At 37.6% G+C, this 16,979-nt stretch overlaps 1 protein-coding gene across 2 annotated transcripts; it reads right to left on the reverse strand.

The window, feature by feature from the left end:
* Positions 1–11,779: 11,779 nt before the first annotated feature.
* LOC120081489 (multiple organellar RNA editing factor 8, chloroplastic/mitochondrial-like) lies at positions 11,780–15,290 on the reverse strand. Of its 2 annotated transcripts, none has more exons than XM_039036428.1 (4): positions 14,847–15,290; positions 14,190–14,287; positions 14,023–14,088; positions 11,780–13,296 (listed from the first exon to the last, which is right to left on the reverse strand). In XM_039036428.1, the coding sequence occupies exons 1-4, from the start codon at positions 15,245–15,247 to the stop codon at positions 12,527–12,529; spliced, it is 1,335 nt and encodes a 444-aa protein (XP_038892356.1). In that variant the 5' UTR covers positions 15,248–15,290; the 3' UTR covers positions 11,780–12,526. The 2 variants fall into 2 exon arrangements, with proteins under 2 accessions (XP_038892356.1, XP_038892365.1); XM_039036437.1 differs by having other exon boundaries at positions 14,190–14,297; positions 14,847–14,979.
* Between the last annotated feature and the right edge of the window lie 1,689 nt (positions 15,291–16,979).

A 16,979-nucleotide genomic window follows, 5' to 3' on the forward strand; every position in this document is an offset into this window, starting at 1 on the left:
AAGGAACATTGATGTGTAGTTGTTTCAGTATTCCAAGAAAGCATTGAAACTGACATTCATCATTCTTTTTTCTCAGTCTCTGTGGGAATGGAGGTAATTATACCTCATATGATGCTTTTGACGTAAAAGCTGCGATAGATGCGTCTCTTGGTTCTTCTTGAGCTTCTCTTGTTTGCTCCATATAAGTGCTTTCATCAGACGCATGTTTTTGCACTTCTTGAGTTTCAATAGCTTTGCTTAATTTTCTTTTCACAGTCTCTGTTGCAACCATTCACTCCTTATTGTCACCACTTGACATTGTTCTTTACCTGAATTTCCTATATTGCGAGGAATTTTAGTGATACTTGGGAGTGAGCCTTGCAGCCTATTTGAATCTCAAGATTGTGGGTTGCTTGATTCTGGAGAAATGTTTCATTCTTTTGGATGTATTCTTTCAATAAATTTTCTAAAGAAGAGGAGGTTGATGCTTGGGATGTACTAGTTGCTTGTTGCTGCCCACTTGGTCTTTGATGGAACCCAGATGTTCCATCTCTTTGGGCGTTGTGCGAATTGGCTTGTTGTTGTTGATTACCATCCCATGAAAAGTTGGGATGATTTCGCCAACTAAGATTGTAGGTGTTGGAATAAGGGTTATTCTTGATGAAATAGACGGATTGTAGATTGTATAGGCATACTTCAAAAGAATGAGGTTCTTCACAAATAACACAACTTTCATTAGTCATGTGACCAATTGTGTTCACTTGCCCATTTCTCATACCAGATTTTGTCATGGTCATCGCCTGTAGTAAATTAGTCATCGTGTTCACCTGCGTTTGCAGTGAGGCAACAACATCATTATTCTGACTTCCGTTACTCAAACTTAGCCCATATCTACTTTCTTACTAGTCTCATGATTCTTTGAAATTCTATTGAGAATGTTCTTAGCTTTAATGTACGTTTTGTCCAGTAGTCCATCAACTGTAGCAGCATTTACTGCTATTTGTGATGCTGAGTTCAAACCATAATAAAAAATTTCCATCTGCAAACAATCAGGGAGTTCGTTATGTGGGAAATCTCTCACTAGCCTCTTGAATCCTGCCCATGCATCGCTAAGCGTTTCATTTTCTTCTTGCTGAAAGTTAGTGATTAATCTTCTTCTCTTTGCATTCCCCGTTGATGGAAAGTACTTCTTCATAAACTTCTCTACTACTTGTTCCCAGGATGTTATTTCACCGAGTTCAAGTGAGTATGCCCATTTTCTAGCATCATCATATAGTGAAAATGGGAATAATGTGAGTCTTCTTCCCCTAGGGTGATGTTAGGGAATACAAATGTGTTGCAGATTTCAATAAAACTTCTTAGATGGGTGTGGGGATCCTTGTCATGCCTTCCTCCAAACTGACCAGCTGTTTGAATCATCTGAAGCATTACAGACTTCATTTTAAATTCGGTCCCGTCCAAGGCTGGTCACATGATTCTTGGTGAGAAATCATACAAGTTGAGTGATGCATAATCCCTAATCGGTCTGTTGCGATCGTTTACCACTAGAATGGGGTTGGCAAGTGCATCATCTTCATTGTCAATCACTACTCGTGGCACTTCCGGATGATTTTGCTTTTCTACCATCCTTCGAGCTCTATTAAGTCGTCTTCTTCTGTTAGCTTTCTGACTTCTACGAAAAGTTCTCTCAATTTCTGAGTCGTATACAAGCTCGGGCGTGGACCCTTCGCTCATAAAACGTTTGCACCTTTCTCGCAGTTAAGGTGCAATACACTAGCAATCAAGGTCTGCGAAAATTTTAAAAAAAAAATCCGTAGTCTTAGCACATTTAGTTACTGCAGTCCCTGGCAACGATGCTAAAAACTTGATGCGTTCATAACCTGCGATGAAATGAATATTAACTGTGATGCTAGAACACACTGTTTTATCTAATTGAACCTAAGTGCAAGTTCAATTAGAGTCCTAGTGAGTCCAGGATCGAATTCAGGCATTGTTTTACAAGTACACAATGAAGTCCAATGCTTTGATCTTGACGCAATTGATTACAAATCAAATTGATTTTTGGTAGTTCTTACACATTAAGTTATGTGCGATGGGAGCTTTATACTTTGAGTGAAACAGTATATACGATGGTTGTGAAATGTATATATGCGATGACAAGGTTGAGAAGAATGTTCGCTAACAATGCCTAAGTGAATATATAAATCATGTGTTCACGCGATGCGCTCAAAATTAGAACTTACACTTCTCAGTATACATGGTCACATTATCCTATCTCTAGGATGTATGTGATAAGTGTGTAATGCAAAAGATGTTACTTATTTCTAAGGAACCTCTCTTCTTGTTTTATGAGTTCTAAATCTCTAATTTTCTCAAAATGAGATTTAATCTACTTAGGGTAATATTTCGAGTTATCCAAGTATTTCATCAGGCATACATAAAACAAGTAAAACACATGATTTAAATATGACTTAGTTCATGTTAACTAGGTGTTTCTCAACCCATAAATGATTTAGCTACTCATAATGAATAAAGAAGGTATGGATGAAAGTTGAAATGAATATGTATGCATATTAAAAAAATGAGTCTTTGCAATGCTTAAACAATAATACGCTTTAAGATAGAGAATAGAGAAAGGGAGTCAAGTCGTGGTGCACAATTTCTTGTTTTCCTCAGCTTCCTCAATGATTGCTTCACTATAAGTATTGAAAGATGGAGTTCCTCTTCTACTCCCATAGGAAACCGAAGCTCTCACTAAGGTTTTTGAATGGATGTATGAGAAAGGGCTCCTTCAGAATTGTAGTATCGACTCTTCTCTTCACATATTCTTATTTGGATGGCGATTTCATGGCTATTTATACACAACGAGGATAACTTTTCTTCTGTTACTTATGATTGTGTTGACTAGGTGCATTAAATTTCATACCCTGATGTGTCGCCTGTTGTGAGTCAGAAGTTCATTGGATCTACAACGAAGCTTTCTTATCAGCAACCAACTCAATCTTTTATTTGACCTCCACCGCCCAAATGTCGCGTCATGTCTCATCGCCTAGAGTCACTGATTCTCCTAGCTATGCGATCATGTGTAAGCATTTAGATTTCTCATTTGATCGCATCATCAGTTATTCTGCACTTAAACAAAATGATTTAGCTTTAAAATAGATAGATTAGGCATTGAGTGCGTACGATCACATGTTGTAGTTATTTCAATAATTTTTCTAAGTAAATTGTCACATTTTCAGAGCTTTTTCCTAATTGTATTAGATAAAAGAGATAGAATAACTTGTATTTCTACAAGTTATCAAGTATATACATATAACTAAGGTAGGAGTAAAGTTGAGAAGGACACTTGCTCATAGTTGGATGTTCACATGACACTCGTGGGAGCAAGCCAAGACGAAAGTGAGAGTCCTGGATCAATGCATGAGTTAATAAAGATTGTAAAATCAAAAAGTAATAAAGAGAGATGTCATATTTTTGAATCATGAGCATATGTTTTAAAAGAGAATAAGAAATTCTGGAAATGAGTAAGGGAATTTTGAGGATTAAGCTTCCCACATCTAAGGTTAGGAAATATTTATGTAGGGAGGTGAATAAAGATTTGAGGAGAACTGTTGGTCGAATAAATCTTAAGCAAGGAAGCATGTTGAGAGGTCTAGTTAATGCATCAAATTGAGTACGAGATTTATATTGAGACTTTAAATATATGCTTGAGGACAAACATTGCTCTAAATTTGGGGGTGTGATAATTTGTAGAGATACAAGTTATTGTATCTCTTTCTTTGGAATAATTAGGAAAGTTTAGAGGAAAATGCGTTAAGTTGATATGAATTTCGTAACAAATAATCCTACATCGTGTTCATGTGTTTACAAAACTCACAATCTGAGAAAAATTATAAAATTGGTCATTGTTGAATGCTAGATTGAATAAAATGAAGTAAAGATGGCCAAGAAAGCAAAAGCTGCACCGCATAAAAGAGATCAGCTCAATGCCTAATTTTGCAATGCAGAAAACTATGTGAGAGACGAAACATGAAGAGAGAAAATGACAAATGCATAGACAGTGAACGTCACATCAAGATGCAAGTTGGTAGCTGATTTGAGACATTCGCAGCCAATGAATCTGTGGTACGAATAGTCAACGCCAGAACATGCAATTAAATGCAAGGTGTCGGTGTATCATTAGAGAGAGATGAATAACCTTCTTTTTTATGCAAGGTGTCAGTGTATCATAAGATTTTTCTAAGTGTAGGAAATTAAAAAGATAGGAGATTAGCTCGAAATTCCTACCAAGCAATTGGCAGAAGCTCTATTTATTCTCCACCTAAAACCTACTATTGCCACTACTCCTTCAAGCTTTTCTTGAAGAATTCTGAATGAGAGCTCAGTTTTCTTCTCTAAAATAGGAGAATAGAGACCACCACCACCACCATTCCAACCACATTGATGCAGCCACCATTAGAGACAGAGGGAACAAGATATAATGATTTGTGGCTTGGCATTTTTATTTCTTGTTTTTCATTAATTTTTTTTTCTTGGCATCTTCATTTTGTATTAAGTTGTAGAGATTGAAAAACTTTTTGTTCTTAATATGAATACAATTTATTCCATATTCTATCCATCCATGTTTCTTTTTGTAAGCACGAGCAACTAAATTCTTAATGAATTGAGAAAGATAAACTAGTCTTTTTTACTAAGTTGTGCATAAGTAGGGCGTTCATCTTGTTCAATACATAAAAAATGAGTTGCTGAGATCAAATCAAGAGATTGGTCTAGGTAAAAAAACAATCAATTGCTTTAGAGTGGAACTCGTTAAACAAGGGAAGGAATGGATTTAGAGATAACGTTAACCTATTGCAATCAAAGCTCATTGCATATCCTAGAGATAGGACATTGTGGCTAAAAGCACTCAAAGGTGAAGGTCACTACTTTCTGAGTTTATAGCATGAACGCATGACTTATGTACTGGTTAGAAAAATGTTAGTGAAACTTTCTCAAACTCTATCTAGTCATTGATATTTTTCTCCATTTTCAATACACATTGCTTCATATAGTGATTGTAATTGTCATCACCGTCCACATACTCGCCATCATTCGCTCCACCATACTTGTAAGTGATTCATTAGTTGGAAAACAATATTTTCATCGCATAATTGAAAACAACTCATTGTCTTATGATCAAACAATCATTTCATCGCACTTTAGTCATTTTTCCCTATGTTCGATCCCATACCTCAACGAGACTACTTTGTTTAGACTTGCACTTGGGTCTAAATAGGAAAACATTGTGTTCAAATTAAACTATTCATCTCATTTAGGATTCAAAGCACGATAGAAGGCTATCATTCGTCGCACCATTCAAGACTGCAACATGTGCCATAGGGTAAAGAAACAAACTCTAAGTAATCTAAGATTTAGCTATCCATGGGAACATTAGGTAGTAGTTACTTAAAACTCCTAAAGGAACTTAACACAAAACCGAATAGGTGTAGATTTTAGCCCATACATATTTCACTGTTCTGGTGTGATGCAGTCGCATCACTTTTGACATAAAGTCTGAAAGATTGAAGCATTGCTAGTCTTGTTTGAATACCATTATTGTTGTTTTTAACTTAAATTCTTGTTCATTCACAACATAACTCACTCCAGTTACCTTCGGTTGCATTAAATTTACAGTCTTGATCAAATTGAAACTAGTGCTACTCCTATGGGTTTGATACTCTGAATACTTCGGGATTATTACTTCTTCAACAGTGTATGCTTGCACTCGAACCTCACTTATCTGAAATATTTTACCTCTCATATATTAGGTCGATCAGCACTCTATCAATAGGGTGGAGTTTTGAGGTTATTTTAGGTTCAATTATTATGAAATCAATTCCCTTTTGAGAGACCAACCTCGTGACACCCTTACCTTTCCAGGATTTCTTAAGGAATAGGAAGTAGCTTAAAATGAAAGCTTGAAGGGGAAAGTTTTGCTAAACTATGCTTTAGAAGAGGGAAATTGTCTAAGTATAGTAGCGAAGAGTCTATTTAATGGTTAAGTGTTGGCCGTGAAAATGGTGGCTAAGCGTGGAAGCAGCCTAGGCGTTGAAGGGCCAGGCACCAGGCAAGCATCGAGTAAAGACTAGGCAAGCATCAAGTAAGTACCAAGCAAGCATCGAGTAAACACTAGGTGAGCATCGAGTAAAAGCCATGCATGATCGAGGAAAGGATCGTGCATCGAGTATGCGTGAACGAGGAAAGGATCGAGTAAAGGCTATCGTGCATCGAGTAAAGATCATCGTGCATCGATTAAAGGCTACCGTGCATCGAGTAAAGGTCATCTTGCATCGAGTAAGGGCCATGCGCGAGCGAGGAAACGCTCTGTTGCACGCAAGGATGGGCATAAGGTGCTAAACGCAGGGGCGCTGGGCATACGTTGGTGTGTCCGGCTGGTGGGCTGTACGATGCCAACACCATGCGTTGAGGCTGGAGCAATGCGATGAGGCTAAAAGCTATGCGATGGGGCTAAGTTGGTGTGTGCGGCAAGAGAACCTTAGGTAAAAGGCTTGTGCAAGTGTTGAGGCATGAGCTAGGTAAGGTGAGCGTTGGTGCAAGGGCATGCATTGAGTATATTCAATGCCTAGAAGCAAAAGCCACAGTAAGAGAAAATAGAGGTTGGATTTAGACTAAATGATGGCAAGTTGGATACATAAAGTGACTGTGAGGCGACCATACGCTCAACGTTGGAAGAAGAGTATGGCCATTGGACTATGCGTTGGTCTTGAGAAGTAGTTGGATGCAAGATGGGTCATGGCAAAGGCTATGGTTCTAAGTAAGGCCAAGTGAGGTTAGACATTCAAGGAAACTATGCGTTGACAAGGGGGATGTGTTCAAGAGATGCTATGTGACCAAAAAGAAGAGTATGCGATGAATTGAAGAAACTTGGAGATTAAGGCTAGCATCGAAAAAAGTGGCTAAACTAAGTGAAGTTAAGCTTAACCTAGGGGAGGAATAGTATTTTAGGATATGCAAAAGGAGACCTATGCGCTGGGCATGTTTTGGAAAGACAACTCAAAGTCATGTAAGTAGGAGGTGGAAAGTGTTAAGTGTTGGGCATTGCATGGAGATGACAACTTAGAGTTTCATGCAATAAAAGTGTCATGTGTTTGGGAGCTTGAGGATGATGGGGATAGTCTCCTAAAGGCCTATAAATTTTACCCCAAGGCTTTACTTCAGCTCATAAAAAAAATTCCCTTCAAAAGACATTAGAAAGAGTGATTGAGAGTAAGATTGGAGAAGGCCTTGTGTTGATCAGGAAAAGCATGTGTTGATATGAAGACCTTGCGTTGATTAAGAAGATAGGAGATGCAAGTGTTGTTCAGGCATTAAGAGCAGACTGTAACACCAAGTTCAAACGATGAGTTCTCCTACTCATGCAAATCAGGTGATTTTTTGGACAAAATCTCATAAATTGAATTTAGTTTCTATATGAAGGCTGCTATAAGGAAATTCTAGGTTAAGGGCTGTCAAAATTGAAGGAAACCGAGAAGTGTTCATAGAATCGGGGACAGCCAAGAAAGGTAGAAAAATCTTGAGATTCAAAGCTCTTACATTGGAATTTAAAACCCAAATTTTAAGGTATGTAAGTTAAGACATTTCTAACCTATTTGTAGAAGGAAGTGTCTTGAAATAAGGTCTAAAATAATGAGTAATTTGAGCTTCAAATGAATCTAAAATTAGGGTTTAAAAAGGAAGCCAGGGGAAACCAGGGAACTTAGAAAGAGAGAAAGGTTCCAACAAAACACGGTGAGTGGTATTCATTTAAGACTCCTAGCACATATTTTAAATTATATGCTATTATTGTGAACGAGTGGTCAAAACAAGAAAGAGAACATGTGGATGGGATGGTCAGGGGGTCAACGGACCTAGCTCCTAAGCCCAAGACAGAATCTTACCGGATGGTCATGAGGCCATGAAGCCTAGTTCCTGAGCCTGTGAGAGAAACCTCGTATGGGATGGTCAGAAGGCCGACAGGTCTAGTTTCTGAGCCCATAAGAGGGGATCTATGTGCACATAGAAGATTAAACAATTATGATGAGTAATAGTTTTAACTATTTACTGTGTGTGTAGGTAAGGTTGAGAATAGATTCGTTCAAGACTAAGGTTTGAGTGTTGACCTTGTAATGTGTTATGCGTTTATTGCTATGAGTTGAAAGAGACTTATTAAGTTTTTACCACTCACTGGGCTTAAAAGCTCAAGTTTTTCTCTGATCTCTAGGTTGCTACGAGAAGTCAAGGTCTTCCATGAGTTAGAATGTTGTTAGATTAAGTTTGTAGCTGGGATGGGACTAATGTTGTAAAATTTATCAAACTTGTATAAATTGGTTTCCAAAATGAGTTACGTTTCCAGTTGTTTTCTTAAATACCGCTGCAAGTTTCTTGGTTTAAAACGAGCTAGTTGAGTTGGGCAATAGATATCACAAAAAGGTGATGTCTACCGTCTTCACGCCTCCTTTCAGGTTTCGAGAAGTGCACTCGGGAGGGCGTGTGACAAACCTCATACTAAATCTTGTCAGAAAATTGAAAATCGATTTCTTTAAGACTATAAACACCTTCTTAAGAAAGATGAATATTGATTTCTAAAAGGTGGGGTGGCCAACGAATGACCTTTTTTGAGCTATTGAATATTGTCAGATGAAAATCAATATTTTTAAGATTGTAAACACTTTCTCAAGAAAGATGAAAATCAATTTATGAGAAGTGATGTGACTAGCAAATTTTCCTATTTGAAATTTTCTCTAGAAAGAAAAAAATCGATTTCTTAGAGATTATGTGCACCTTCTCAAGTAAGATGAATATCGATTTCTAAGAGATGGTGTGCCCATAGGTGGTCTTCTTTAGAGCTTAAGATTTTATTCTAACAAGATGATAATCAATCTTTTTTAGATGATGTGACTTCAATATACTTATCTTTGATTTTAAATGTGGGTGGCCAGCCCTAATTTCTACCAAATAATTTTACTCAAAAAATTGTCTTAAGTCCCAATTGGTTTTCCTAGGAAAATTGCCTCTTGTGTATAATTTAGTCTCCTATTGAGGCTGAAAAGCTGATTTCATAAAATTTTACATCCAAATAACTTGTATTTTGCAATTTTGTACATATCTACAAAACTTTTCCATAATTGTAGTTGTTCAATCTCTTGTAGCTTCCTTCACCTCAATTTCCACGCTTCAATATTTGCAAAATTGTAATTAAAGACAATGTCGAGACTTTAAGTGATTTTTCTTTCTTATAGCAAATAAAACTAATAGTAAAGCTTTTATATGCCTTAGTCCTCTACATAATTTTGTCTCATATTGTTCTTCATTTCAACTCTCGATAATGACGAGATGAACGTGCAGATATAAACGACAACTACTGATCTGAATAACTTTTGTGTTTGAAATGTCTGAACGACAACGAATCTGAATGGCAAAGGGTCCTCGAACAATGTGATATCCCACACCGAGTAAATCCTTTACCCTGTCTAGAAATAGAAAGAAAAAAGAACTCTCAACAAGCTGGAACTAATCAAGATCAATAGGATGATCAAATTTGTTATTGGGCAGTCAAAATTGTAACAGGTGTACCGAAAGCTATTCCAGTAATAGAGTCACCTTTGGTGGATCTAAATGACTTCAAATGAATTTGAACGATGTTTGTGTTGATAGTTATGGTGGTCGCAACAACAAATCTAGATAGATTTGACAAATCCGAACAAATTGTGGTCACACGTACTAGTGAGACCCACGAGCCAGATGAGTGGCGACGGGTCTAGACATGAACGATGGAAAGCCGTCAACGGTGGCCAATTTGGCATTGATCAATGGTGTCTGCAGCAGAGCAAGGACTAGGCAGTGTTGTAGTTGCGGGTTACGCCAAGTCTGAAGTGTTGCATGCATGATCGACTAGTAGTCCTACGTGAAAATGGTGATGAAGTACAGTGCATGGAGATCTGGGCAACGTGAACGTGATTCGTTTGCATGTTGACGATCGTCGATCGAGGATGACAACTAGTGTTGAGGAGTCACTTGTGCTACTACTGTTCACCGAAGATCTGTGCACCCTGTAAAGAAAAATCCAAGTGACTTGTGGCTACCTCCATTGTGAAGGAGGAGAGAGAATGAGTGAGGAAAAGAGATGAACGCTAGGTCGCTAGGTTTTTCCTATTTCGTTGCTTTTTTTCTGACCCCAATATCTTCATAGGATCATGAGAACTAAGTGATCGTAGCTTGATCTTGTCTTATCTTATCTTTTTTTTTTTCCCTTTGATTTTTGGCTTATTTCATCGAATCCAAATTTATCCATAACAAGGAGTATCCTCTTTGACCACTAACACTATCACTAATAATTTACATCTTCCTCAATTTCCAATTTCATGACTGAAAAGTGAAATGAATTTTGGGCAGACATTGAAAGATTGTTTGAATCCCAATTTTAAATATGTAGGGTGGACTATTATACTCCACTCCATATTTGGGGAGCCAATTACTATTTCAGATCTCTCTTTATTATAGTGTTTACTATTTCCTCCTCATCCTCTCTTTCCCTCTTTGTTACCATATTTAATATTTCCTACCAAGATTAAAATAATTTCTATTATAAATCCAAACTAAAATAGTTTGCATCCCAAACACAAACTACTATAACCCAAAAACTATAACCCCAAATGCCCCTAAATCCCTCCTCAATTTAACACAACTCTACAAATTTAATTATCCTTGTGTAGAGTGTATCAAATATACCTCCCAAAACCAAACTTTATAATGTGTATGAATATATATATATATATAAAAGGAGTAGATGTTTGAACCATCAAGTACAGAAATAAACAATGTTAGAAAGAAGAAATTTTCCAATATAATTTAATTTGATATAGTACATTTATCTACCAATAGACGGCTGAAGTCCAACATGATATGCAGCGGAATGCGCACAAGTTTGTTGCCAAAAAGGACCAATTCCAGAGAGTATTTCCTTACCTTTGTACAAAGAATCATAAATGACTTTAAGTAACACAGAGCCTGCAAAGAAGTAAATAAAAATATTTTTTATTTGATGAATTACTTAGCTGATGGTTTCATATAATCCACACGATGATGATTCTCGAGGGAATCACTCGATGCAAATGGTAGTTGATTATTGCCATTGGTATCAATGGACGCTTAAGAATCAGTACATGGCCCATCCATTAACATGCTTTTTTTTAGGCTCAACATCTAGAGAAACTGTTGAGCTTGAAATCTGCGATTGGTTGTCGTGTGAGAGCTTCTCAAAGGCTCTAAACCTTGGATCTTGGCCGGAAGAAGTGCGCTTGAACCACCACAGAAGACATGGCTGGTCTGAGAGTGCAGTTGGTGCATAAGAGAGTTATGTTCAGCATCCTCATTGCTTCCTCTGATGAGTAATTTGAACCAAGGTCTGGATCTACCAGCTCTAGAAGGTTACCTTGCTCTTCCAGTATATAGGCCTTCAAGTATCAAACATAAAATAGTCAATATCTCATGCCCTCACTTCAACAGGTCTAAAAAATCATTTCTAAACATATTTCTAACAAAACTTCCAAAGAAATGCTACAACCAATATGATGATTACTGCACGTGAAGAAATTATGATGCCGGCAAGGACCCCAGCTGGATAGTCCTCCCTCATCGATTTCAAAGTCCATAGCAAAAGTAATTATATCAATTAGACGGAATTGAAAAGGGAAAGACCATCTAAAATTCCAAGAAAGAACTTGCTTGGTGCAACTGTGATGGCAGAAATAAGGGGTCCATAAACTCCTCCCTCTGGCACAGCTGTGGTTCCTTTACCAGCCCAATATAGATGAATCTCAAGGGTACAGCCATTGACGAGAACATTTTTAGCTTCCATTATGAAGTTCTTACCAACACACCCAGCTGCTTCCATAATATTGAAATCCTTCTTCACTAGTTTTCCCTGCAGAATGTAGCACAGCTGATGAACAATTGAAACTTTTAATCCATGACCATTCATAGCTAAGCTAAATCTAGAAATTTGGAGAACAAGAAGTCCATTGAATAAATGAAATCTACACACTAGTAGACTGTGGACTGTATTGTAATGTCATAAACTGTTTGCATATTCACTTGATTTGATCATATATCAAATATACGCTTTCCCATGCTGCGTATATAAATGCAAGGCTAAAATTAGTCATCAAAAAATTCACTGAATAAGCCTAAATACAAGGAACATTGCTGCAAGCTTGAAAAAATATATGGCCAAAAGAGAATAATATTTCCACTTCAGAACAAAGATAACATTATGAATATTACATCATCTCATGAATATTTTTGATTTTGTACATGCATTTAGAACACCTGACAGGTTTTGAGCATAAGCCTACTCAAAAAGCAAAACTAAACTCATCGTCTATAGCACCAGAACGAATACTCAGTGACCAATGACTAGTAGGATTTGAGGTTTGAACCAAGCAGCAAGTAAATCCAACCAACTAACGAATTATGCAAGTTTGAGACTTCCCAGACCAGTTGAGGACTATTCTTGTTGATTGTTATGCACATTATTAGACCATTCACCAGCATTAGGTTGCATCCCTCCATAGCTGTTCTGTGTCCATGGCCTGCCAGAGTTTGAAGGTCCACCATAGTTGTTTGGCTGTGATGCTCCCCAATGGCTGTTTGGCTGCAGCCCCTCATAGTTGTGCGGTGGTGCTTCCCCAGGGTTTGGTGATGGTGGTGCATAGTTGTATGATGGTGGTCCGTTAAAGTTGTTTGGTGGTGGTCCATTAAAGTTGTTCGGTGCTGGTGGAGGTGCTCTATTAAAGTTGTTCGGTGGTGGTGGTGGTAGTCCATTAAAGTTGTTTGGTGGTGGTGGTGGCCCGTTAAAGTTGTGAGGTGGTGGTGGTGGCGGTCCGTTAAAGTTGTTCGGTGGGGGTGGTGGTCCATTGAAGTTGTGCGGCGGCGGCGGTATATTAAAATTGTTCGGAGGTGGTGGTCCTCCCAGATAGTTACCTTCGGGCATTCTAGCATGGTTTTGAGGAGGCATGCTGGGACTAAAGTTGTTGGGTGGCATACTACTTGGAGCTGGTGGACTCATGCTCGGTCCAGTAAGTTTATTCGCTGAAGCATTTGGAAATTCTCTATTTTGCATATTTTCCCTCCTCCTCTCAAAGTTTCTTGACCTATCAAAATTGCGAGACCTATCATTGCGCTTATTCCTCTCATTTGCTCTAGCATTGTTTTTAATCCATTCCTCATGGTACTTCGGGTCATACGGAACAGCTTGTCCATTTATAAAAGGCTCCCCTGCAAAAAGGTAAAACATACACAGAAAATCAGTTAGCAGTTCTGTACAACTGCATACTAAAAGGCAAAATAGTTGTAGCCTTCAGTGGACCAGCATAACACTATTTAATGAGTTCTCCAATAGGTAAGGGAGACACTAGAACAAAAAGACATCACAAGAAACTTCAAGATTAGAGCTTTAATTGAAATGTCCTTATATTGTCAGTCTGCTCAGGAGTGCATTACAATCATTTTAGCTTGCTAACATCTTGAGAATGTGACATAAATGAGTCAGGATCCTAAACCATCATACAAGCACTTTTTCAAGCAAGTATCTAACATTCTATCCCCTCTATAGTCTTCATTTTTGTAAAGAGTAAAGCTACTTACTAACTTAGAAGGGCATATTTCAACTTCTTTTCTCGGCAAAATGTATGATGTACACTTTCATATTATGAACATTTTAACTTCTAGCCGCTTTAAATTGAAATAAAACCTTCTTCAAGAAAAAAAGAAAAAGAAAGAGAGGGAGGGGGGGTGGAGGAGAGAGAAATAAAATCAATCTAGTTAAGATAAGCATACAAACTTGTTTTTAATATACTCATTTCTGCCTCTGTCGAGGAATATTCAATTGGAACTATTGACCTCTATTTAGAACTAAAGGGTGAGGATACGATAGAAACAGTAAAATTAGAGACTGAAAGAGGAAAAATGTTCATTTGCATACTTAAAAAGATCTAGAATTACCTCCATAATCTTTATTCTTAACGTCCAAGTATGAATCAGGAAGGACCCAACGAACCTTAGGCAGCTCTGAGGAGAAAAAGGTACAACTTCATATAATCAATACAAAAGAAAGAAATAACCAAGACCAACAAAACGAAACAAAAAGAAAACAAGACACAAAAGTGTACCTTTGATTTTGTAAGAAAGTTCTTCAGAAACAAGACACCCAAATGCAAAGTAGCATCTAGTTGAAACAGAGTATATTTTCATCCTAGCTTCTTCCTCACTGTAACAAACTAACAATAAGAAACCAAATAGGCAAATACGTTAAAAACCAACGACTACAGATACCATTTATCACATAGACGCCGATATACTGCAAATTATCCTTTAAAGAAGGAATGGATAGAGAAAATAGTACCTGTGGTGACCCGAAATTTCATCCAGAATTCTCAAATTTCATCTCTCATTTAAAATTCAGAGCATATGGATAAAGAATCGATACTGATAATGAACTTTTTTAAAAATTGATAATGGCGTCATCAGAGCCAAGCGGTTCCACCAATCACCTCACATCTTCACATGCCATTCACTTTGAAATAAGAAATATACTTGAATATATTTTACCGCGTGAGAAATATTTCAAACATTGAATAAAAACTAGGAAAAATCCCATGCGGAAATATTTCCGTAGATAACACAAACCAACCCTAATTTCTTCTATGCATATTTTTCTTCATCGTCCATTAAAAATGAAAGAACTCACCATAATGTTCTAAATACCAAACTATAATCCGAGAGAGAGAGAGAGAGATTGAATACAATCGACGAAAACGAGAATTCACCTTCCGACAACCATGGCAAGCGTTTTGATATAGCTGTCGATAATCTCATCCCTCGTGAGATTCTCCTCTGGCTTTTCCATGACAACGAGCCAGTGTTCAAAATCACAGCCATCAAGCAATATGGTCTCCTTGGGTGGGCGATTAGACCAGTTAGGATTCGGATCATTGAGAGATGAAGAAGCGGCACGGGTAGCGAACTCCCTCACGCTCGGAGCTGCAGAGAGACAGCGGAAATCAGCGGCGACTATAGCAGCGAGGGGTCGGAGGCGACGCAGAAAGGAGAAAGAGGAGTGAGAGGAGGCGGAGATGGCGGCTCCGGTGGCAGTGAGAAAGGAACGAGAGAACATAGAAGCCAAAATTAGGGTTTTAGGGAGAGAACGAGAGAAGAGCTGAGTCGCCATGGGAGAAGGATGAAGCAAAGACGAGGGTTTTACCGGGCTTATTCACGCTTTAAAAAGGAAGCTTGTTTGCAATTATAAAATTATATTATTAAAATTCTAGAAATTAGAAAATCAAAATCATCTTTTAGAAAATACAGATTTTTTTTTTTTTTTTTTTTTTTTGAAGAATTTCTCTTTTCTAATATAGTTTCCTTTTCCCATAACCATTCAATTGTGTGTGTGTGTTTTTTTTTTTTTTTTTTTTTTGTAAGAGGGCACTTTTAACCTTTTCAATGAACTCACGTTTAGGATGAGATCTCCAATCCGACATCTTTTTCAAAGACAGAACTCGATATTATCATAATAAAGTAATGGAGAAATTTAAGGAGAGACCTGACGGCCTAATGATACCGGGTTGGGGATGAACTCACCAGCCCAATTGCTTTTTCGGAGCCCAAACCCGATTTCAAATATACACCCCAATTGAATAAAATCCAAAACTTGGATGATTACCTGTGACATCACAACAATGGTGAATGTCTTAGCCTGATGGTGCCTTTTTCGAAGCCCTAACCTGATTGCGACAATGGTGCATTTTCCTTAAGAAAATGTGCGATGCATAAATTTAAAAAAACTTATAAATCCATTCAGGTACTTTACTCATTTGTTGACTGTTGTGGACTCTACATTTTCATAAGAAGCATTTTCTTCTTATCTCCACTCTTCTCAGTCGTTGTGGACTCTGCATTTTCATCTTAAAAGTCTCTAAGCAGGTTAGTCATCGTTTGCTTTTGCTTTTGATTTTCCATTGTTATGTTAGTCATATTTGAATAGTTTAATTTTACTAGAATTAGAATGTTCTGCTTTAGAGAGTTCCTTTTCGAAATCACGATTCATGATGAACTAGTCCATATATTTAATGTGCGTTCGTATGAAAGTTGGATGATGAGGTTACATGGACACGCAAAATACCCATATTCTTCTAGGGCACATGACTTAGTAATCCTAATTCCCCAGCATTCCAAAATTACTCACATATTATATTTGTTTGGATTATTTGTAGGCAATATATGGCACCAATTTTGAAAGTCAGAGGATGTGAGTTCCTTGCCTAGATTATCAACTTGTCACACATTAGGCATGCGAACAAGGTGGTGAAGGAGAAGCTTTCGTTAATACAGTTGGATATGTTTAGGAGAATCACCATCTTTGGGCGTTTAGTTGACCTGGACTTGGTGTTTAACAATCTTCTTATCCGTTACATACTTCAAAGGGAAGTCCTTGATGATCGATTGGGTGTGATGAAGTTTATCATAGATGGAAAGGTTATCACATTCAATAAAAAAAAATTCTACTCAACACTGGACTATGGCCATCACGAAACGCCGGTGAAGACATCCCGTTGAGTACACCCATTGGTTATCTACGAGACAAGTACTTCAAAAACATAGAGACCATGCGTTTGACTAACATGGAAGTTGAATATGTTAAGTTGGAGTTTGATAATGACGAAGGTGCAGTTAAGGTGGCCCTTATGTATTATGTTGAGATTGTAATGGTGGGAAAGGATCGAGTGAACACAAAGTCGAATACATCTCTGTTTACTACAGTTGAAGATCTTAATTTGGAAAGGTACTAGCATGTAGCGGAAGCGACAAGGATCGATAAGCATTCTAATTGATTAATTTTGGCATAAACGAAAACATGCTCAAACAAAATTTAATGGGTTTCAAGATATACCTTTGAAGAACCG

This window comes from Benincasa hispida, chromosome 1 (genome assembly GCF_009727055.1).
Source record: "Benincasa hispida cultivar B227 chromosome 1, ASM972705v1, whole genome shotgun sequence".
NCBI lineage: Eukaryota > Viridiplantae > Streptophyta > Magnoliopsida > Cucurbitales > Cucurbitaceae > Benincasa > Benincasa hispida.